Below are 24,663 nucleotides of genomic sequence, written 5' to 3'. Positions count from 1 at the left end.
AGGCGCATTCCCCACTAATCGGGGACATAGTCACGGTGTTGGTGCAAGGTTTCACCTTCACCAAGGGGGACAAGGCCTACGCGTCGGCAGCCCTGTCCGTGCAAGCAGCGAAAGCTATGGCCATACTGGTACTTTACCAGAACCAGTTGGTGGAGAGGCTGCAGGACACAGCCACAGAGGCAGACACTGGAGCTCCAGGCGGTGGCTAAGGCGATGACTGACCTAATAGGAGAGTTAGGTCAGACATCAGAGAGGTCACTGGTGGCGATGGTGGCCGCTCGCCGGCATTTGTGGCTGATGCAAGCCAAAGTCGTGGAGACCAAGAAGGTGGCGCTGCTGGATGCCCCCATTACACCGGGGCAGACTTTTGGGGCAACCATTGATGTGAGCCTTGAGAGGTCCCACAAGGCCACGGAAGTTGCATCAATGTTTTCACGCATTCCGACTTACCATCAGCGGCCAAGGCGGCATGCGCAGCCTGCTGGGGTAAAAGGATCTGAACAACGCCCTCTACCCCAGAGTAGGCAAGCAGGCAGAGGCAGAGAAAGCGGCAGGGGACCACAGGCCAGCCCCCTAACAAGCCCAAGGGAGACCCAAGAAAGACTCGCCTCCTCCCAAGCCCAAGGGAGACCGCCCCTGAGGGGCCCTGGCTGCCACCAAACCCCCAACCGGACTGACCAACGGCTGTGTTGTGGTGTTGTTGTAAGGAGACTACGAGGGCTTGCGGCCTAGCGACCAAAAAAAAAAAAACCAACAGCTCAGGCCTAATGCCCCTCTCAATCCCTTGGGCTTTCCTAGCGCAGCTGTGCTTGCCCTCAGTGACCACGGCGATTGAATCCGCTGCATACCCTGGCATCGACCGCGGTTTTTCCCGCCGACAGCTCGGCCCCGACCGTGCCTACCATCGACAGCAACAGCGCTTTTCTCAGCACTGGGGAATAGCTTTGAGCCCGTCTACAGCCCGGCACCGACCGCACCACACGTCGACATCAACCTCGGCATCAATCAACTCGGTACTGACCGCGCATGTCTCAACGCCGAACTCGGCACCAATAGTGCTTGCCTCAATGCTGATCCTGGCACTGACTGATTTGGCACCGGTGAATCGTTCTAAAAGCGTCTGCAGGCTGCCCACGGCAAGGCTGCACCCAGGACTCCTGGGTGCTATTGACAATGAGATATGGATACGCTCTACAATTCCACATAGGTCTGCCACCCTTCAAGGGTGTGCTCCTCACCACCGTCAAACCAGCGAGGGCGATACTCCTTCAAACAGGAGATCGCCAATCTTCGAAGGAAGAACGCTGTACGCTTGGTAAGTCCAACCGATGTCCTCATCGGCTTTTATTCTTGGTACTTCCTGGTGCCCAAAAGGGACTGCGGTGTCCTCAACTTGTTCCTCAGGGGACTTTCAACATGTTGACAGAACAGCGTATCCTCCAGTCCGTCCAACCGGTCGACTGGTTCACATCGACCAACCTGCAAGGCGCATATTTTCACGTCCCGATCTGTCCCGCACACAGAAAATATCTGCGCTTCACCTTTTAAGGCAACGCGTATAGGTCAGAATATATCAAAGGTTGTTGGGGTTGATGGCAGCCGCCTCGAGAATCCGGACGGACAATACCACAGTGGTAGCCTACATAAATCACCAAGGCGGCTTGCGCTCACCGGGCCTTCACCACGCAGCGCACAGACTCCTGTCCTCGTCACACAGAAACTTGTATTTCATTAGGGCAGTTCACCTCCCCGGTGTGGACAACAAGGCAGCAGACCTCCTGTCCAGAAGAGCTCCAGACAACTCGAAGTGGAGGCTGCATCCTCAAGTGGTGAAACAGATTTGGGAGAGGTTTCGACCTCCCGAGTCGACCTCTTTGCCACAGCAGAGTCCACTCATTGCCCCCTATGGTTCTCCATGTAGAGAGACGGGGGCCCGCTGGGAGTAGACGCGCTAGCTCACCCCTGGCCACAGGGACTATTGTATGTGTTCCCTCTGCTACCATTACTACCCCTGACATTAGAAAGGATCAGGGTGGAGAGAACACAGGTTTTGCTGGTTGCACCCAGATGGATGAGATGAGAGACGATATTAACCTTCTTACAACACCTGTTTGATGCAGGAAAATCAGCACCCACTTTGAAGGTATACATGGCAGCAATATCAGTGTGCCATAACAAAACTGACTCTGTGTCCCCTGGGGCACATTTCCTGGCAATGCAATTTCTTAAATGGGCTCGGAGGCTTCGTTCTAACTAGAACTGGTACTGCGAGCCCTTATGAGTCCCCCATCTGAGCCCATGGCATCTGCAGAACTGCGCCGTTTCACTGAAAGTGGCATTTTAAATAGCCATTACGTCTGCCAGACGAGTAAGCAAGCTTCATGCGCTGTCCATTGATGACACATGTATGGCTTTCACTGGAAGTGACTCATGGGTACATTAAGAACAAATCCATCCTTTTTGCCAAAGGCGGTATCCTCATTCCATATTAACCAAATCAGTGGTTTTGGAAACTTGCAGACCTCCCCCGCATGAGTCAGAGGAGGACCGTAGACAACAAACGATATGCCCAGTTCGGGCTCTGCGTTGTTATTTGGATAGGACGGCCCTATCGAAGCAACGTCTAGCGCACTGGGTGACAGATGCAATACGCTTGGCATATGAACAGACGGACCCCGTTATCGGGGGACATTACGGCCCATTCTACCAGGGGCCAGGCAACTTCGTGGGCTTTTCTTCATGCGCCTCCTTAGATGAGTCATGCAATGCTGCTACATGGACAGGTAGTAAGACATTTGTGCATTTTAACCGCTTTGATGTTACAAACTGAGCAAGATCCTCTCTGGGCTCTACGGTGTTGCAGACGGCATGCCCTTAGGCGTCAAGTGGGCTCTGTTGCTATCGCCATGGGGCTGTACTGTCGGTAATCTGGAGCCACAACAGCTTTGGTACAGCTGTCCCATTCGGTAATGGTTGTCGAATTGAAAGGGAATGTTAGGTTATTACCATAACCCTGGTTCCCTGAAAAGAGAATGACACCCATAACCCTTTGAGGTCGTGTCCCCACCTGACCTCTGTTTTCGAAAGAAAATGGCGATGTGCTACTGTGAGGACGTCCCTCTTTAACAGGAGGTGGGTGGGTCTTCCACCTCACAGCAGGGCCCCAATAGGGCAGCTTTTGTATATATGCTCAGTGACTGATGGTTACAGAGGCTCTTCCCATTCGGTAATGGTTGTCATTCTCTTTTCAGGGAACCAGGGTTATGGTAATAACCTAACGTTACCAACATTCTAATTGAAATAACATTTGGTCACAGCAGCGCTATACCTTGTAAAGATAAAGATCCTACACAAATTAAAAAATTGTCTCAAATAAACTAATAAACGCTGCATATAAAACTGTATCACAGACTTTTATAGCATAAATTTACACAAATAATATGCACAGAACAAAACACTAGACAGTTGAACAGAACTAACTTTTTATTCGGAATCTGAGCTCCCCCTCTCCTGCTTCAGCACAGCCGTCACTGGAAGGCAAGGCAGACGGACCTGCTTCGTCCTTCAGCTGTCGGTCAGGGTATTGTGCACAATATTCATTAAGTGTTTTCCTCTTGTGCTCCATTTTCAAATCAAACTAGTTACTGTCACCTTATACCTACAGCAAAAGCTTACCTATACGTTAACTCACTAATTTCGAAGTAGGCGCTTTGAATGACAGGCACTGTAGCAAATGAAAGTGTGCAGTCGGTGCATGTCTTGATGATTGACAGTCATTTAAGCAAACAAGAGCTTTCTAGCGAATGTAGTTTTTATAGCAAGTATAAAAACTACACAAACTAGAGATGATTATTTTTAATAAGAAAATAAAAAATAGCAAGTGGTTTTACTGGCATTTATCTTGTATACATTTATTTCAGTTGAAATATTCAACATTTAACAAGATTTACCGATTAATATCTAAAAGTAGCAAGCCTAGTTAAAAACCAAACTCAGGTAATGACACTGTTGAGGGCATCACCGATTATAAATTATTACAAATGGCAAGCACAGAGAAACACGGTTACTCAACCACACTCAGGTAAAGACTGCTGCCGAGGGTATTAGAACACAAACCAAAATAAATGTATATAGAATAAGAGGGGCTTCAATTACAGGAAAATAATTCCATCCAGGGTTTCTGAGACATCATAAATTATGAGTGTGAAGGTGATAAGCTGCAGCTACTGTGTCAGGGTGCAAATCATTTAGAAAATTGGTGCTAAACTGTTTTGAATGTTTAGGACCAGAGAGCTTACTGGTGCTAAATTATCAAACCTCCCCCACCCCCCCTTATTTAGTGTTTTGTGTTACAGTAAATATTTGTAACACAAAGTACCCCATATCTAATCACATCCATACTTGTAATATTTTGTAAAAGGGTAATCTCTTATCCATGGCAAGACTCTATAATAAAATAATAATATTTTTTCTTGGAAGAAAAATTATTTATAAACAAATGTACTTAATTAGTGTATTTTAGATTATTACTATTATTATTACATTCAGAAATAGTAAAAAATCTAATTTACAAAATGATGAACAGTATTTGAAACAATCATGCTGTATATTTATAGAAATTGCTTAACACCAAAATTGCTGTAGTATTAAGAAATGTAAGACGGCATATATTAACACATAGAAAATTAACAGGACTGCATAATAGTTTGATTGAGAGTAGTGAATCACTATAGTTGGAAGTGTGCAAGTACTGTATTGTACAGGTAGTATAAATACATATTTACATTAATAAAGATGTTACAGATCATTTCAGATTCTTGTTGGATTGATCATGCCAAAAAATGGCGAGTGTTTTAATGGGGTATTTACTTGTAGTACTTTTTATATAGGCTACAATATTGATTTTAGTAGAATAACTAGAACTCCTCCCATTTGAACGACCATGAACAATCAATTGACATCAGAGTACAACTCCAAACCATGAGCAATTAAGCTACGCTCTAAAGAAAAGCATGATTATCTTGCCCCTTCGCGGTCCTATGTCGGACCAGGTCTGATATTACAATTTTCCCTTTACAGTCTGATGTCAGACCCTGTCTGACATCATCAAAAAGACATCAAGCACAGGTCTGTACCCGAGAAAACCTTTCAACGACTGAGTGAGACCAATAGGAGCTGAGAGAGGCTGAAAAAAAAGGGTCGGATCTGAGCAATATACACAGACCCTGCACCACAGAGATAACACAAACACAAGCAAACAAGATAGCTGCTTCCGCAGCCAGCGCTCAAAGAATATCAGACTTTTGCAGAGCTTTTTGAGATGTAATAGTAATAAAATAATTTCTTGAATTACATTATTGAGGAGTTTGGTGATAAAACGAGTGATCAGGAGAGTATGCATGACTATGAAGAGGTATGTGAAATACAGCGAGCAAGGGGTGGGGCTTGGCTGGAGATGTACTACTGAGTGTCCTTTTGATATGCAGTGCCTTTTAAACCTGTTTTACTTCGAAAAAAAAGAATACTTTTAAAACAGCAGATGTAAAACAAACAGCATATGTGAAAATAAAATTGGACCTGATGCGCCTGACTGGCGCTAAGTAAACAGACCGACCAAGGGTTAAAGCTTAGTGTTCAAGTCCACAGCACTCCTTGCTGTTTTGTTTAATGCATATTCTGCATTGACATAGCCATGAATCAGCTTCACTATCACTATGGAATCAACTTTGTTTTTTACTTCACTAATTACAAACATTTAAGGAAAAACACCTTTACTAAAATAAACATTGCCAAAAAAAAATTCTGGTTTACCTGAACCTCCTTCAGCAGCTTGGAGACCTGGATGAAGTTTAGGCGGGTGTCAATGGGACAGTAGACACACTTCATGGCGAGGGGCTGGTATGGGGCCAGGGCTTCGAGATAGGAGAAGTCAGGCTCTAAAAGAGTCAGAAACCAGTGAACTCAGGTCAAAATTGAGATCAACAGATTTCTGCATTTTTACCTCTCTTTTCCTATCTCTCCCACCTGTGAAGATGATGGTGTTGATGCTGGACTTTCCCCACAACTCCATAAAGTGCACCACGTCTCCGAAGCGCAGAGAGGGGTGCCCGGTGAACACCACGCATGGCTGCTTGAAGTCATTGCTGAAATCTCCATGCACACTGGGGTAGTGCTTCAGCTTGTTTGTCTGAATCAACTGTGGAAATACAAATCACACAATTTATGCCCTGTTACCATTCCAGAGGCTAGGATGTGGAATACATACCAACAATAGGATCTCAGGCTGCAAAACATAAGTAGTACTTGTTCTTTCCAATTACTTCTGTAGCTATGCCAAGTAGTGTTATTAAACTCAGTTCTGGGTGATTAGTCAACTGGGGGAATGATCCTGACGAAGATCACTATCCACTATCCAACTCTTCAGAGCATTATATTACTTTGTGAACCACCACAAACCAGCAATGTGACTTTGAAGGGTTTTAGGCACACAAAGCTTAATTTGCAGAATTTGATGCAGGCATTTTTGCGGAGAATAGACACCCAAATTACAGTGAACTATATCCTAAGAACACAGATCCTTGTCAGCTGCCATGGCAGCCTCATGAGAAATGTGAATTCCCAAAGTTGAGTCATTAAGAGGGAATCACTCTCAGTTTTCTTAGTTGCTTTATTCAGCAGTTAATGATGGAACCTACTGCAAAGACTGCATACCCTTTGGTAGAACAAAAAAAAAAAAAAAAATTCAAAGAAACCTGACAGGTTATACATAAGTCCTGGGGTTCAGCGGCTACAAAACTGAATTTTTTTGTACATATGATGCAACTACTGTACATCAGCTGCTGAATTCAGTTTATGGAGATGTGAAAAACAGGCATTAGCTTTAAAAAATGTTGAAACTATTTTCATATTTTAGTAACTCCAAATATTGCTTATTAGTAACTGCTCTGAAAGAAACATTTCCTCAAAGCATGTTATACATTTGTTGAGGTGGGGTGGGGACACAGGGATTTTGTAATGAATTTAGTAGGGTTCTCCCGAGACTGTTTCACCCAGACGGGTCGCCCGGCTAAGTGACTGTCGCCGCCCAGCTGCACAACCCTTATTCGCCCTTCTTGCAGATGCTACTGTGCTTTTAACAATAAGGACTGACTGTGCTGCTAGCAGACTAGATCATTTGCACATGCTGGTTGGAAAAAAAACTAAAAAACTTAGAACTACATGACAGCTGTGTGACATCTTTAAACTACATTTAACCAGTCAGAGTTGAAGGGGTGGGTTTTCTGTTTTAATCACTTCTAAAGGCTGAAACGTTAAAATGACTGCTAAAAAAATAAGATGGGCAAGATGGGACAGCACGTAAAAAGAAAAAAAAGATACATTGTGATAGTGTGACAACTTCAACCTCCATCTCGATCTCTTGCCTGTCACTCAGCAGCAAATGCACACACCCATACAGCTACTCTGTCACAAGCATTAATACCCTGTATTTTTCTAAACAAGGGATTTAGGGGAGCTCTCAAATTTCAAAACAATTGTGTGAATATAGTAATTGTTACAGATGTGTATAATGGTATTGAAAACAGGATTAATTCATCTGACACTTTACATATCCGTCCTTACTCTGGTCCCAGCGCAGTCATTGCTCAGAAATTGAATATACTGTATTAGTCTATTTTTATACACACAAAATTAGACATAATGTAATAGGACTAATGGAAAGCAATACAAAACGATATGAAATGTACATCGACTCAGTGACCCATATTGAAAAAATGAAATTAAGTGACAGCAGTACAGATTCTTGGGCTACAGAGGCAGAAGTTCTGGCAGCTGCAGACCTCCTAAATAGGCCCATACACGTATACACAGACTTAAAGAATAAGGATTGTTTTAACTATGAAGGCACAATAGAAACTATTAAAAATAAGAACGATCCAATTAATCTTTTATACAACAATAACCATTTCTCAGTTATTGTATTTAAAGACACTGAAACCAGAGGAACGTCAGAATACTGTGCCATCATTAAGACAATCAAAATACATCTAAAACAATAAAAATAAACCAGTTTAAAGTAAACAATAAAATGCAAAATAGAAAATTAAACAGGACTAGGACAGAGAATTCAAAATAGAAAGAAAAGAGATACACTAAAGACAGAAGACAGTATTTAATTTATCAAGTAAAACGTTAACCACATCCCAAAAAGCAGTATTGAGTAAAGGACTTAAGTTTATACCAACTAAAAAATACATTGATAAAGATAAACTGGCCACTGAATTAAAGGAGTGGGAAAGACAAATGAGATTAGCAGAATATTTTTTCAATGAAAATATCTCAGATTCAGAGGGTAATTATGAGCATGGGATTAAGGTTAGTAGTACAAGCACATGGACTCCTCTGGATGGAAGAGACAAGTGGTTAGATAAGTATATTGAAGTTAAAGTTAAACAAGAAATTATAGTAGGACTAATTAAAAATGTAAACTTAATTTTACCAATATTGAAGAACAAACTACGACTGAGTTGTTAAATGATGATGATATAAGTATAATACCGGCAGATAAAGGATCGGGAATAGTGATAATGAGCACAGAGGACTATATTAAATCTGTAGAATGTGAATTGAAGAATACAGATACATATGAAGAACTTAAAAGCAATAGAATCAATAAATCGGTAAAAGAGGTTAAGGAGATTGCGGAGAGACTATACAATAAAGGCATTATATCAAAAAAAACTTAAATACATGCAGCCACATAACGCAAGAACAGTCCTAGCAAGAGGAAATCCTAAAATGCACAAAGAAAATCACCCTATGTGAATGATAGTCAGCACAATTGATAATCCAACACACATAATAGCTGAAATAGCAGAAAAACAACTTAGGTCACACGTTGAGAAATGACCAAGCTATGTTAAGGATACAACACATTTTTTAAAAAGACTCGAATCACTAAAGCACAACCTTCCAGAGAATACAATTGTATTTGCATGGATGTAAAATCCCTGTATCCAAGTGTCCCTCGTAAAGAAACTTTAGAAGCTTGTCAAAAAGCACTAGATAATAGACTAGATAAATCAATACCCACAGCAGAGGTGCTGAACATGATCAACGTAGTTTTAAAAAACAGTTATTTAACGTTTGTTTGTAAAAATTACAAACAAAACGATGGTACAGCAATAGGATCTAAATTAGGAATGCATTTTGCCAGTACGTACAAGGGGAAATGGGAAGAACAATTACTTAGAAAATCAGAAAGAGAACCTTTAGAATACATTCGGTTTGTAGATGATATTTTTGGGGTATGGACACATGGAGAAGAATCTCTTTTCCAGTTTTATAAAATGGCAAATGAAATACACAGTAATATTAAGGTGGACCTTAATATAAGAAAAGAAATACCATAGTAAAACTTGAAGAAGGTTCAACTGAGACTGACCTAGTCTATAAACCTACTGACATGCACCAGTATTTACACATGTCCTCTGCCCATCCAATACACACTAAAAGGGCAATCCCAAAGGGGGTAGGAATAAGAATACGAAGAATATGCTCTAAAGAAAGTGACTATGTAAAACAAAGACATGTTTTAAAAACAAATCTTAAAAAAAAAAGAGGATACAAAGAAAGAATTATAGAGTCAGAGTTAAGAAAAGTGGATAAACTAAACAGAGATGATCTACTAGATTATAAAAATAGAAATAAAAAGGTCAAGAGAGTCCCATTAGTAACGATGTACTCTAAACTTTTGCCCAATATTTCTAAGATAGTTTGGAAACACTTGCGGATTCTACATAATTCAGAAAAATTGAAAAAAGTGTTTCTTAAGGCCCGAGTTGTAGCATTCAAAAGAGAAGCTAATTTAGGTGATATTCTAGTTCACAGTAAACATAAAAGAATAATTGACAGAATAGGTTCTACAAATACTTGCACTAGTACATGTAAAGTTTGTAAATACATCGACAAAAGTAAAAATATAATTAAACATAAGAACACCACATATCCACTAAAAACTAATATCTACTGTAAAAATAGCAATGTTGTTTATGGAATAGCCTGTGAAAAATAAAATGAAATAAAATATGTTGGAGAGACTGGAACAACTTTATATAAGAGAATTCAGAACCACCTTTCAGTAATTAGAAATAAAAAAAAAAAAAATGAATGAACCAATAGTACAGCACTTCACCAGTCAAGGACATGACATAAAGGATGTAAAGTTTGTAGTATTAGAACAGCTAAAATTAGACAATGCAACACATAGAAGAAATAGACTGAACATGATGATGCCAGCAGGACTCAACAGAAAAGAATGAACTAATTAATTCCAATAAATATATAAAAGTTAAAAATAATTAAATAAATAAAATTCATTCAAAAGTTGTGCATGCTGATGCGCTGGGGAGACCATATCAAGGCTGATCCTCACAGCCAGCATTGCATGATAATATAAATATAAGTTTATATAAAATAATGTTAATTAGAATTAATATTTAAATATTATTTTTTAATGTTTAGATTTAAAGATAGAAAAATGATGTCACATATAGAACACCATTACATAATGTAAGAATAAATCATGGATTTGAATATAAACAATAACAAGTAATTATCATGCTGTCAAACACCTATAAATACCCCCAATGTAAACACAAGCTCCCTTGAGAAAGATATGTACAACATATCGAAACATTGGGCAGCTGGCTCTTTGAGCTAATATATATATATATATATCTATATATATATATATATATATATATATATATATATATATATATAATCATACAAAAACACACATTTTGCAAGCATGTGGGGGTACAGATGAAGCAGACAGTAGATTCCAATATAAACTCCAAAAATGAAAAACTTTCTTTCTTTTTAAACAGAAATAACAATCCTCCTTATGAGACAGTGTCAAAAGAAAATAAACAGTTCAAACAGGATCATAAAAACAAGATACCAAAAAAAACCTGTAAAACTAAACTGGACGATTAACTGCGTCCAGTCGTTGAATAAGTAAATTTTCCCCTGGGTTCTGCCAGGTCATTATTGGCTTCATTAAGGTCCTCACGCCAAGTGCTGTCCGTCTCCACTTCCCTGTATAGAACTGCAACAGCACCGGGACAGGAAGAAGTATCAGGATGCAAAGGCAGCACCAGCTTCTCTCGGTTTGGTTCTTTCAGTTCTGGGTGTAGATAAGACCAAGCTGTTCACTGGTCGGAAGACAGCGCTAACTGGGAGTCGATTTCAGATTGTTATTAACTTTCCTTACAATTCTTCTACTTGTTCTTGGTGAAAGAACCTTCTTTCTTCCAGACTGAGGGAGCGTTGCGACAGTACTACGAGCTTTATACTTCTTGTTAACAGAAACAATAGTTGAAATTGGAATACACAAATGCTTGGAAATCTTCTTGTATCCATCTCCAGCTTTATGACAATAAATAATTTTCACCCCGAGGTCTTCAGAAGTCGAGTGGGCTCCAGAGTCTTCGAGAAATGTATACTGACTAACCTTTACTGTCCTAAGTAGCTATATTGATTGGATAAATATGAGCGGTTCTTACAAGTGGACAAATTATTATATATATATATATATATATATATATATATATATATATATATATATATATATATATATATATATATATATATATATATATATATTGTAAACGATCCTGCCACTCACGTAGTTCGTTGCCCCTTTAAAAACAGACCCAATACACAGAAATTGAGTTTTCTCTGCGCTTGCACGCACTTTTTAATAAACACAAAACAAAATAAACAAAACAGAAATAAATACCTAGCTCTCTTTAGAGCTCTGACTAAACACAAATTGGTTCCTAACTAATTCACAGGACGGCTAAGCCGTTTACCTGTCACCAAAAACTAACACGCATTCCACACAATACCTCTCTGGATATGACTGCTCTCACTCACACACAGTCAGGCTCTTCTCAGCAGCCCTTAGCAGACTGGCTGCCTCTCTTAAATACACTGCACCTGGCTCCAATTTACAATTAGCATCAGGTGCAGGGGATTATCTAAGCAAGAAAAACAATTAACCCATTCACCCACAGTGCACTCTCACATGTTTTAGCAGGGAGGAATCCCAACCCCCTCCCTGCTATCTTACATATCCTCCCCACCAAGTGTGCAACACTGACCGGCCATACCAAGGCCATCCCCTCCCCTAAAACACAACCACCCACACTCAAGTCCTGAAATGTCAATTTCCGCCCTCTTCCACGGGCGGACTTGAGGGTGGATCGAACCTTCCGGCACGTCTGGGAAGGGACCTCGAACCGGCGACACGGGACCCTATCGGTGTGACAGGGCCAACCAAAGCGACGACGCAGCAGTGGGCAAAGGTTTTCCCCTGGGGACCGACGTAGCGATGTCTGATCACCCAGGGGAAGCGCAGCAGCGAACAGGGGGAGCACTAGCGACGTCTGGCAGCAGCCCAGCGACGTCTGGGTGTTCGGGGAGAGTGGAGAAGGGAACCAGGAGAAAAGCTGTGGCCACTGCTGCGTCGTCGCTTTGGTTGAGCAGCGATTAATTTCCAAAGGTTCTCCATTTCTTATTGGGTCGTAGGGGCGCCCGCACACACTGCCACCATATGTAAAAGATCCTTGCACTCACACAGTTCGTTGCCCCTTTAAAAACAGACCCAATACACAGAAATTGAGTTTTCTCTGCGCTTGCACGTACTTTTTTATAAACACAAAACAAAATAAACAAAACAGAAATAAACACCTAGCTCTCTTTAGAGCTCTGACTAAACACAAATTGGTTCCTAACTAATTCACAGGACGGCTAAGCCGTTTACCTGTCACCAAAAACTAACACACATTCCACACAATACCTCTCTGGATATGACTGCTCTCACTCACACACAGTTGGGCTCTTCTCAGCAGCCCTTAGCAGTCTGGCTGCCTCTCTTAAATACCCTGTACCTGGCTCCAATTTACAATTAGCACCAGGTGCAGGGGATTATCTAAACAATAAAAACAATTAACCCATTCACCCACAGTGCATTCTCACATGTTTTAGCAGGGAGGAATCCCAACCCCCTCCCTGCTATCTTACTATATATATATATATTATAGACAGACACACACACACACACAGTACCAGTCAAAAGTTTGAGTACACTTGCTGGAAACTAGGTTTTTTTCATAATTGACAATGTTTATACATGTCATTAGATTGGGTTGTCCTTCACTTTCCTTCTTGCACAACTTTGAGGTGTGTTTCGGGTCATTATCTTGCTGAAGAATGAATGACTGCCCAACTAGCCGTAATCCTGATGGAACAAAATTCCTCTGAAGTATGCTATGATAGCCATGCTGGTTGAGCTTGCCATGGACTTGGTAAAGATCACCAACCCCTTCACGAGCAAAGCAACCCCAGACCATGACACTGCCTCCTCCATGCTTGACAGTGGGAACCACACATGCAGAACTCATGCGCTCACCCTCTCTGCATCTTACAAATACTCTGCGGTTGGACCCAAATATTTCAAATTTTGACTCGTCGGTCCATAAGACCGACTTCCACTCCTCAAACGTCCAGTTTCTGTGTTTTTTGGCCCAGGCAAGTCTCTGCCTCTTATTCTGCACTCTTAACAATGGTTTCTTTGCAGCAATTCTTCCAGTTAGGCCAGCTTAACACAATCTCCTCTGAACAGTTGATGTTGAAACATCTGTACTTCTAGTAGCATTTAGCTGAGCTTGTATTTCAGGGCCAGTTAATAGCCAGTTTAGCAGACTTGTGACTCGAATGAACTTGTTCTCTGATTCTGAGGTCACCCTTAGCCTGCCTGACCTTGTTCGGTCCTCATGAGTGCCAGTTTCTTCAAATCGTTTGATGGTCTTGGCCACAGCAGTTACAGACACTTGCAAAGTTCTTGTGATTTGTCTTACAGATTGACTTTCATTTCTTTGCTTAACTGAGTGTATTTTGCCATTTTCTGCTCCCTTACATTCAGGAATGACAAACTTGTCCCTATGCTACCTATATTTATAGTAATCATGGACCCTCACCTGTTAACAATAATTGGCAACAAAAGGTTAATTAGGTAACAGTATTCTAACACCGTGTTATACACATTTCAGATTTTAACTGACTTGGGCTTCAGACTGAAATCCCCTTGCTTTGGGTGACCATTTCATTGAAATTGACAAGATTTACATTTTCATTTAAAAATTAAATGTTTTAATGCAATTCACTTATGATTATCAGCTTATATAAGTACACATCATATAATTAAATATTACGTGTTTATAAAGTTAAAAGCATAGATATTCATGAAAAATCTGGTTTCAAGCAGGTGTACTCAAACTTTTGTCTGGTACTGTGTACGCACGCACGCACACAATTTCCATTACATGAGAGTAGATGTTGAACTTCATACTGATTTGAACTTGGCTCTCGCCAAGATAAGCACCAACTAAGATGTAGCTTTACTATTGTGATCCATCTGCATCTCCATCCATTTGCGTTGCTTTCCATCTGATAATGTAGATATTCTTTTGTCTGGTGTTGATTGCTGAAGTGTAATGCTGGCTCCAGGGATCAGCTCATTTTGCCTCCCCAGCGCATCAGCACACACAATGGCTGCAATGCTAGCTCCGGGGATCAACCCAGTGCAGTCTCCCCAGCGCATCAGCATGACAACTGTATGGACTGAGCTAAGTAGGGTACATCTCCGGGGTCTTCAAGTGGGCACCTTCCTCGGTGTTTCGTTGACTTGCCCACGACACCTCAAAGGGCTCAACAGTGATTCTGGCGTCCCAGCATCACCCCCCTCCATCCCCCACTCAGCTCAGCCCAGCTTACTTACCTGTACATCAGCGTTGCTTTCTTTCTATTGTGGTTGTGATCCCCATCCAGAATGTTTCCGTCTCAACCACAGCCAGTTGCTGCTCCTTTCTGCTTCTTCAGGTAAGTTCTTCACTGTCCGAAACAAATCTTGGCCACTGAACCCGACGTCTCTGAGAAACCGGGTTGTAGATTGTGCCACAAATCCTCGACAACCCACCTCCACTCAGTAGACTCTCCATCCTTGCTGTATCGCTTCAGCAACTAGTTGAGCATACCAAAGTTTCTATATATCATATATAATCCCACACACCATATTCGCTCAAGTAAAAATCGAACCCCCCATTGTTAGGGTGAGATTTGTCTATAATTCCTCCCCCCCAATTTTGTTATAGAAACAAAGATGGTAAGTTTAGTGTAACAGTTTCCTTAAATCGAAACTGTTGTTAGACTGCACTTCAGGCGTTAAGTTTTCCTAAATATATGTCTTTAAATATCCTGATGGCGTCTGAGCAGCAGATTTGCAAAAACAACAACTTTATAAGCACTTCTACCTAGAACCGCAGTACATGGATTTTTTTTTTTTTTTTTTTTTTTTTTTTTTTTTTAATAGCCTACAATAGTATTATTTTAGTATACAAGCTCCACCCCCAGTTCCTTCTTAGCCTACATGGAAGTTTGTATTTCAGTGGAAAGTGGGAGGTGGTGAGGTCTGGCTGTACAACTGCGTCTGTATTTGACGTGACAGCTCTGGATGTAAACAAACCTGGGATTCATTTTTTTATATATAGACAACGTGACAGACTCGTTTGCCAAATCTTGAGATATTCGCATTTTGATGTGAGAGAAATTAGAAGCATTTGCTCTGGCAATGAGGGCAACAAGTATTTGCCCACAACAATGGAGGTGCTGCCTTTTCCCACAGAAGCACTATGCTTCAGGGTCACACAATTGAAAAGGTAACACTGTTATTATTATTACATACCTGTCAACTTTTGAAAATACAAAATCTGAAAGAGTGGCGGGGGGGGGGGGGGGGGGTGTGCAGGGTGTAGGTGCGTGGCTAAGTACTGTACGTGAACTTGCCTTGCATGCCTGCCACAGGGCTCCCCTGGGATTGCTGTAAATACACACCGGTCAAGACTTTTGCAAACATTAAAGGTTTGCTGACATAAGGGGTTTTTGCTCTTGTATTAGTCGACCCCCACAATTTCAGAATTGTGTTTTGGGGTTACATTTCTCGACTTCTACTCGAGCAAATATGGTGTGTGTACACAACTAACACACACACTTACAGTGGTTTGCAGAAGTATTCAACACCTATCAACGTCACATTTTGTTGAATTACAAATATTGTATGCACAGTTTTTCAAACTAACTTTTTTTATTCAAAGCTGTAGTGGTTAAACTAAACACTGTTTTATGAGGAGCAAGTTAAATGTTAGGAAAACGTGTAAAGAAAATGAAGAAAATGAAATTTACTGTTTGCATAAATATTCAGCCTCTTAAGTCAGTACTAGATAGAAGCACCTTTTGCAGCAATTATTGCTGCAAAAGGTATTTTTGGATAGGTCTCTACTAGCTTTAAACAGTAGGATGTTGAAATTTTTGCCTATTCTTCACAGGAAAATTGCTCCAGTTCTGATAAGTTTGTTGGGGATCTTCAAGTCTCGCATAAATATTTGATTGGATTCAAGTCAGGACTTTGACTGGGCCACTCAAGAACATTAATTCTCTTGTTCAACCACTCCAGTGTGGCTTTGGCTTTGTGCTTCGGATCATTGTCCTGCTGAAATGTGAATTTCCTCCCGAGTTTCAGAGTCTTAGCTGGCTCAAACAGGTTTTCCTCAAGGATTTGTCTTTACTTTTCACCATCCATTCTTGCCTCTATCCTGACAAGCTTTCTAGTCCCCGCTGAAGAGAAGCATCCCCATAACATGATGCTGCCACCACTATGCTTGATAGTTGGGGTGGTGTTGACTGGGTGATGTGCAGTGCTGGGCTTGCGCCAGACGTAACGCTTGGAATTTAGACCGAAAAGTTCAATTTCTGTCTTGTCCTACCAAAAAACCTTTTTCCACATATCTGCAGTATCATTTACATGCTTTCTCGCAAACTCCACACGTGCTTTAAGACAAGGCTTTTTGAGTAATGGCTTCTTTCTTGCCACCCTTCCATACAGGCAGCTTTGTGTAGGGACTGGCTTATTGTTAATGTGTGAACACTGACGCCCATCTCAGACACAACTCTGCAGATCTCTCAAGGTCATCGTTGGCTTCAGAGTGACATTCCAAACCAGTTTCCTGCTTGCCCATCTGCTCAGTTTGGGAGGGCAACCTGATCTGGGTAGCGTCTGAGTGGTATGATGCATCTTCCACTTCTTAATGATGGACTTCACTGTGCTGAGAGGGATAATCAGCGCCTTTGAAATTTTCTAACCCTAACCCTAATCCCTGACTTCTTTCAAAAGCTCTTTCGTCTTCATGGTTGCTTTGTTGGTCACTATGTGAGCTGCAGCTTGAAAGTCTTTATATACCTGAGGGAAATTATCTACCAGTTAAACCGCTTTGAGTACACACAGGCTGAAACCATTTCACTAATTTTGTGATCTTCCAAACAAATCATTTGCACCTGAGCTGATTTAGGGCTGCAGTAACAAAGGGGCTGAATACTTATCCAACTGAGATTAATCTGTTTTTCTCTATAAATCTTACTTATTTATATTCAACATGCATTTATCTTTCTGTGTTGTAGTTTGTGTAGATTCTACATTTAAAGTCTAATTTGAAAGCGTTGTGGAGTACGCTCAGGTGCCGACAAAATGTAAAAACTTTGCAGGGTGGTGAATGCTTCTGCAAACCACTGTATAACTATAATGTATAATTATAATGTATGTATATATTATATATATATATATATATATATATATATATATATATATATATATATATATATATATATATATATATATACACACACACACACACACACACACACACACAGTGGCTCTCAAAGGTATTCACCCCCTTGGACTTTTCCACATTTTATAGTGTGTTATAACGTGGAATCAAAATGGATTTAAATTAGGAGTTTTTGCCACTGATCAAAACAAAAAAAGTCCATAATGTCAAAGTAAAAAATAGAATCTACAAATTGTTCTAAATTAATTACAAATATAAAACAGATGACTGATATCATATTCACCCCCTTTGCTCTGACACACCTAAATAAGTTCTGGTGCAACCAATTGTCTTTATAAGTCACATAATTAGTTAAATGGAGTCTACCTGTGTGCAATTAAGGTGTTTCACATGATTTCTCTGGGAGGTCTCACAGTTGGTTAGTATCATCTAAAACTACATCATGAAGACGAAGGAACATTCAAAGCAAACCCGGAATAAGGTTATTCAAAAAGCACCAATCAGGGGTAGCATATAAGAACATTTCCAAGACACTGAATATCCCCTGGAGCACAGTAAAGTCCATTATTAAGAAATGGAGAGAATATGGCAAAACTGTGAATCTGTCTAGAACAGGCCGTCCTCAAAAACTGAGTGTCCGGGCGAGAAGGACACTAGTCAGGGAGGCCACCAAGAGGAGTATGGCAACTCTAAAGGAGTTACAGTCTTCCATGGCTGAGCTGGGAGACTTCATAAGGCAACAATAGCCTGGGTGCTTCACAAAACTGGCCTTTATGGGTGAGTGGCAAAAAGAAAGCCATTGCTGAAAAAAACTCACATCAAATCTCAGCTAGAGTTTGCCAGAAGGCATGTGGGAGACTCTAAGACCAAGTGGAAGAAGATTCTATGGTCTGATGAGACCAAAATAGAGCCTTTTGGCCTCAATGCTATGCGCTATGTTTGGCGCAAGCCTAACACCGCACATCATCCTGAGAACAACACCCCTACCGTGAAGCATGGTGGTGGCAGCATCATCTTGGGAGAAGATTCATCTTCCAGCAGGACAATTTATATATTATTTAAATATTATCTTTTACATTCATAATTAACTAGAATGTCTGTAGGTAATTATGTTGATTTAGCCGAATGGTAAAGTTTTAATGGAGCGGTTCTGCAGTTGGTGAAAGTTTCGTAGCAGGTGCAAATCAGAGTGCAAACAGCGCGGCAGGCTTGAGGGTTCTGACAACGATAAATAAGGAATAACCTCTTAGTTTCATTTTGGGAATTTGAAATGAGGAAAGTGCTAGGGGTTCAAATCTCTTCTCAGCTACTCTGTGTAACCCCTGGTGGAGACTCAACTCACTTGACCTACATGGACCTCCCTGTTTGAATTGTGTATTAGTCCACTACTAGAATTAGTCTTACCTCAGCATGAGGGAAGGGAGGCTCTGGGAGGTAGACCTTTGACTGCTTATTGTGACAGAGCCTGAATAAGGAGACAGGAGGTTAGCGTTAGGCTTCTTCATTTTAAAAGTCCCATTCCTCAAACACATACACCACCTTAATTTAACATTTACAGTAATGGTACATATTTCACCTGTTTCATATTTCCGTTTTACTCAAATTACATCTATTTTAAGACCCTTAAAAAGGTCAATTTCAGGGTTGACTTAGATTGGTGTTCTGGTTTATTTGACAAACTCAGTTTTTAATGATTTAACAAACATAAATCAGAAATATTGGTATCAGATATAAGGTATCAGATACAGTACCCGAGGAGCAAATGTCCCAGAATGTTTTCCCCGTATACAATGCAAGAACACACAGTATATTTGCTTTCTTTGCATGTATGCTCTAAGAACCTATCCCAAACACAAATGACTTGCTACAGACTCACACCCCAACATGACCCGTGTTCAGAGCCTTGCTGTCTCTCACCATTCAGCGAAGATCTGTGAGAACTCAAGGGAGCTGTTTGCGACAGGGGAGATGAAGTAGAAAGGGATGGTGGTCAGGCTAGCTGAGTCGATGAATTGGTAGAGACACTCGAGTAGGTCATAGATCACTCCGGAGGAATAACAGGGAACCAACACGTTCCCTCCAGTACGCACAGTCATTGCTGTCACCGAGAGAAAGAAAAAAATAAATGCTTTTCTTTAACAAAAATATTAACTGTACTTATATATAAAAGGGGCATACTGAAGTGCATTGTTAAAAAAACGTTACCGAGCAGCGAGGTCAGATATTTTTTTAACAAATGTTTTTCAATATTTTTCATATTCAAAGTTGCTAGGTAGCCTTCAGATGTTCAATGGGCCTGAGAACAGCTTTGACAGATCTAAAATGATACAGTTCTACAGTAAAACAGAGTGTTAGTGAAAATAGTTTTAGTTCTAAAATAAATAGCTAACTCAAAATGTCATACTCTGCTTTGAGTTTAGTAGTAGTATTATTATTATTATTATATGTTTATTCAGCAGACGCCTTTATCCAAGACAACATAGGAGACAAGGATGTGTGAACTATGCATCAGCCAAAGTCACTTAGTGTCACTTGAGTCGGGATTTGAACCGGGAACCTTTTCTTTAACCACTGGACCACACAGCCTCCAACTATATAAAACAGTTGAATTGACTTCTATTTTGAATTGACTTTGCAGCTCAATGGAATTCCGAGAAGTGCCTCAGGCATGTTTGGTTAAAGCAGGTGAAGTCAATAGTACCAATATTGCTCATAAAGCATGGTAAGAAATTTTATGACTTCGGTTTCTCTGTGGTATGTCATGGGCAAAACATGCTCTCCTATTGGCTGAAAGCATTAATGATATTACTGTAAAATATAATTACAAATTGTTCTTGCCGTCCAATAGTGGATTTCACAAAGGAACTATAAACTTATCTTTTAATTCTCTAAACTATTGCAGTATATTCAACCTGCACTCAATTTTAGAACTTTTTATTTACAGAAATGCATAATATAGAAACACTTGTGGTTTTACTCAAATTACATAGGTCTCAAATAGAAACAAAAAAGAAAACATTTTTTCTCCCTGCTGGAATAAAAAAAATTGAATTTTTGGAAATAAGTAAAATACTTTGTTGGCTACCATTAACTAGCACCTTGAAATGGTGTGCCTAAAGGTGTCCTTGGTTAAGCCTGACTGCACCATCCCTGCCCCCTTACCTAGGTTGCTGCAGAACTCTCCCAGCATGCCATCAGGGTTGGCTGTAGGGATCTGGGTCAGGCCAGTCAGAATAAGAACATCACTGTTCTTTAGGGAGCTCTGGTCCATGGGCTAGAACACAAGAGACATGTCTCATTGTATTGCTACAAACTGAATTTACTTCAACATGTCCTGTTTATACCACAAGCGTGGCTAAATCTAGAGTGGGACTGTGATGAGTCAAAGGGATTTCGGGCTGTGATTCGGCCTCCCGACAGTAGATGGCATCACACCAACTCGGGACTTCCCTTACCAAGATCTCGTGACCATGGCAAAAGTCATCTTTTGAGGGGCAGCACCTTGGTGAGGGGCGGAAGTACGAGTATGTAAATTCCAGCCACTGGAGTCAAGTGAAGGATAAGGACACTTGTCAGTTGGGGATTGGTGTTCCACTGACTACAGAGGTGGGACATTACATACTAAAGGGAACATACTACTGTCTTCGGGGTTGGCCCAAAAGTAAAATAGGAGGAGTAACGGGTGGAGGGAGAGACTAGTTTGGTGCAGCGGGATTTTTAAAAAAAAAAAAAACACTAACATTTCTTTTGTCTTTTTTTGTTTACGTATGGTTTACCACGAAGACGATTAAAGACGAGTTATCACGATCGGTTTTGGATTTCACCCCTGCACTCCTTCCCTCACACCATTTTGTTTTCTTTTGTTATGTAATTATTTTGTTGTGTATAGATAATAAAAATTAATTATTTTATTTCTGTACACAAATTACTGTCTGGACATTCCATTTAATACACTCTCGCCTCACAGGGACACATTTTTGTTTTTCCACTTAAGTAGAAGCATGCTTACTGGGACTAGTTTCAAATGTGTCCAATCCAGTGGTGCTGCTGAAATTCAGGACACAGCTACGCTTCAGTAGTTCAAACAGTATTGTGTTTTACAACATCTTTAAAATGTCTCAAATAATGTCTAATTTTGGTTTTTGATCTTGGAGAATGAGTTTAGTCAAGAAATGCAAGTTACTAATCTGCCTGCATTTAACTGATCTAAAAAAAAGACAGTTGAAGAAGCTATAAATAGGGTTTAAAATTGAGTCAAAGCGCAGGCAACTGACAATGAAAATAAAGACCTGCTAGATTAAATAATCCTAGAATTAACTGATTAAATATAAAAAATGCACACATTGTATTGTTATTTATTTAAAAAAATACACCTGTGATCTCAACAGAATACTGAATCGTTTGTAGTATACGGTTTTTATTCACCTTAGGAGGCTGTCCTTCCATAAATCCTATACCATGAACAATCAATTAATTATCCTTTATTTATACCCCTTTATTTACATTGATATATTGATTGCTGGAAAGTAAATTTTATTATCCACTTTAGATATAACATTTTAGGCTATTTAAATAAAGCAACTTAAATGTGGCACCAAAAACAAAATGCCAAACAAGTTTTATCTACTGAAATTAGATATTTTTTGATTTTGGGTTTGTATAAAGATGGAAACTCCATTTTATAAGGACAGCCACAAAAGCATTTGTTTTTAATAAATACAGTTAACTGTCCAGTTCCTTGAATGGGCAGAAGAATGAACTGTATAGGTAATAAAATGGCAAATAGATCTATTTTATTAAACAGAATAAACCCAAGGGGTTAATAAAACATAGCCCCCATATCAGAACATTTTGATCTGTGCTAGAGAAGAGGGTGTTAGTATGGAGCCCTCTGCACACTGGAGATCCTCTAGCATCATGTCAAGGGCATTTAGGGGTGCAGTCTTGCAGATTAAGTAGATTGCCATAACTATTCCAATACAGGTCAACATTACTGGCCTTACAAATGTTTTCTTGCTGCTCATGCTAATGTTTACTTTAGGCCTATATTTGTCTTCACACCTGTAAATCAGCAGAGAATACAAGGAAACAACTGGAAGAATCTCAATAGATATATCTTGTTTAATACAAATTTATAATTATGCAGACCAAACTGTATAATGTCCATCCTTTTGAAGGCTTCTGTGCTGGGCTGTGTTGGATTACCTGTGGATGTGTAGTAAGGAGTGAAGATCCAGACACATAGGATACCTTCTCGTAATGTGATTGGATGATCCAGTTGGAGCTGCCCAATGAATAGCCAGAGCTAAGTGGGGTGATCTGCACAGCACCAAACAGTTCCTGGGGACATGAAATTAAAAAGCAACATCAAACTGCTCCTCCTAAAGTAAATGTGATTAAAAGCATTTTCATACTCCAGCACATCCCTATTTCACACTTGCAAATCAGAAGATCAGAACTTGGATCACTAAATAATTTGCTTGCATACTGACAACTGAATTCTATTTGATCTGCATAGTGCTTGAAGAACCCAGGTGGCCAGGTGTTTTTATTGGAAGAAGTATAGAATAAGTAAGTCTAAAGCAGATACAAAACAATCTGATCATAATATATATATATATATATATATAATACATATATATATATATATATATATATATATATATATATATATATGACCGGCAGGTTCTCTGCTTTTAAAATGTACCCTGGTTGTCAGAACACAAACCGTAGAAGTACTTCTAGTAGTTTGCATTTAAATGAGTGTGTAACAGGGTGATGTGTTACATGCGTGGGTAGTCACTGTAAAATACAGATACAGTGCATTGGTGTTGATATGCTGCACAGGCGCGCAGATTTAATTTGAACACCAAACTGACACTAGGGTACCAGTAATGGCAGCCCTAGTGTCATATTTAATAAATAAATAAAAACAAAATCAAAAGCTAAAAATAAAAGGTTGCCACACAAAGTGACGCGCGCTAGTCCTATTACAAGGAACATCTCGCTCCAGGAACCTACTACTCTACTGTAACCCTCTCTGTACTGTTTTGGGATCCACATCCCCTAAGCTGACCTACTTCTGTTCTGTTGCTTCCAAAGTCCCAGCCTCCCAGCGACTCTGGGCTCTATCAATGGTCCTGGCTGGACAGAGCCTTCACAGGCACCGTTTTGCAGTTTAAAGGGTCCCGTGGTAGTAGTTCCTGCAGAGCAGACGCTCCCCGCTTCGATGTAAACAAACACAGCGCCCATCTGTGTGTCAATGGCATTGCAATCACCCAGAGTTGTAGCGCAGCCGCTTTTTTAGCTCTGCGCAGCATCCCCAGGCACTCCCTTCAGCCAATCCAGACCTCCCGAGTATCTTAGCTCAGGGCCAGTCTGCCACTCAGCTGGTTGCTTAGCAACGCGTCTCCGGCTGCGCGTCGCAGCTGATTTAAATCACAGACACACATACACTTGTGCAGGAACCAGCGAACTTGCTCCCTGTTACAGAGTGTTAGCTAAACAATTTTTTACATTAGGATTCAAGCCTGCCGCCAGCCCCCCAACACACACACGCAAAATTCTCTTTTAGTATGCTGGTTTATTCTCTACCGTTACGATGACTCTTTATATTTTACACAAGACAATGAAAAATGCCACGTATACATGCACAGTAGTAAATGAAACTAACTTGTTCAGTAAAAATACTGACTGACCTGTTTAGAGAAAACTCCAGACAATACAACGCTTTCTTTGAAGCCAGGCGTTTATTTTACTAATATTATACTAATATTGGAACCTGGCAGTAGACCTGCTTGCATGTTATTAGCACTATCAATAGTGCCCCATTTCTTCTGATGAAGATCTTTTTGTTATTCACATGTATTTTATGTAGGGGTGCAACAATTAATTGATGCATCGATTGTTGATCCTCTGT

The 24,663-nt window shown here is 40.3% G+C and overlaps 1 protein-coding gene across 1 annotated transcript in view; it reads right to left on the bottom strand.

The window, feature by feature from the left end:
* ints9 (integrator complex subunit 9) overlaps positions 1–24,663 on the bottom strand; it is a 73,310-nt gene that overhangs the window by 29,539 nt on the left and 19,108 nt on the right. The window contains exons 8-13 of the mRNA XM_041250704.1: positions 22,950–23,084; positions 20,907–21,018; positions 19,662–19,842; positions 19,149–19,209; positions 6,025–6,196; positions 5,812–5,936 (exon numbers count right to left, since the gene is read on the bottom strand). Of these exons, the coding sequence (XP_041106638.1) occupies positions 5,812–5,936; positions 6,025–6,196; positions 19,149–19,209; positions 19,662–19,842; positions 20,907–21,018; positions 22,950–23,084 (786 nt within the window). The remainder of the gene's footprint in view (positions 1–5,811; positions 5,937–6,024; positions 6,197–19,148; positions 19,210–19,661; positions 19,843–20,906; positions 21,019–22,949; positions 23,085–24,663) is intronic.

The sequence above is a fragment of the Polyodon spathula genome, chromosome 5 (assembly GCF_017654505.1).
Source record: "Polyodon spathula isolate WHYD16114869_AA chromosome 5, ASM1765450v1, whole genome shotgun sequence".
Taxonomy (NCBI): domain Eukaryota; kingdom Metazoa; phylum Chordata; class Actinopteri; order Acipenseriformes; family Polyodontidae; genus Polyodon; species Polyodon spathula.
The sequence above is the reverse complement of the archived record's forward strand: the minus strand, read 5'-3'. Positions and strand labels throughout refer to the sequence as shown.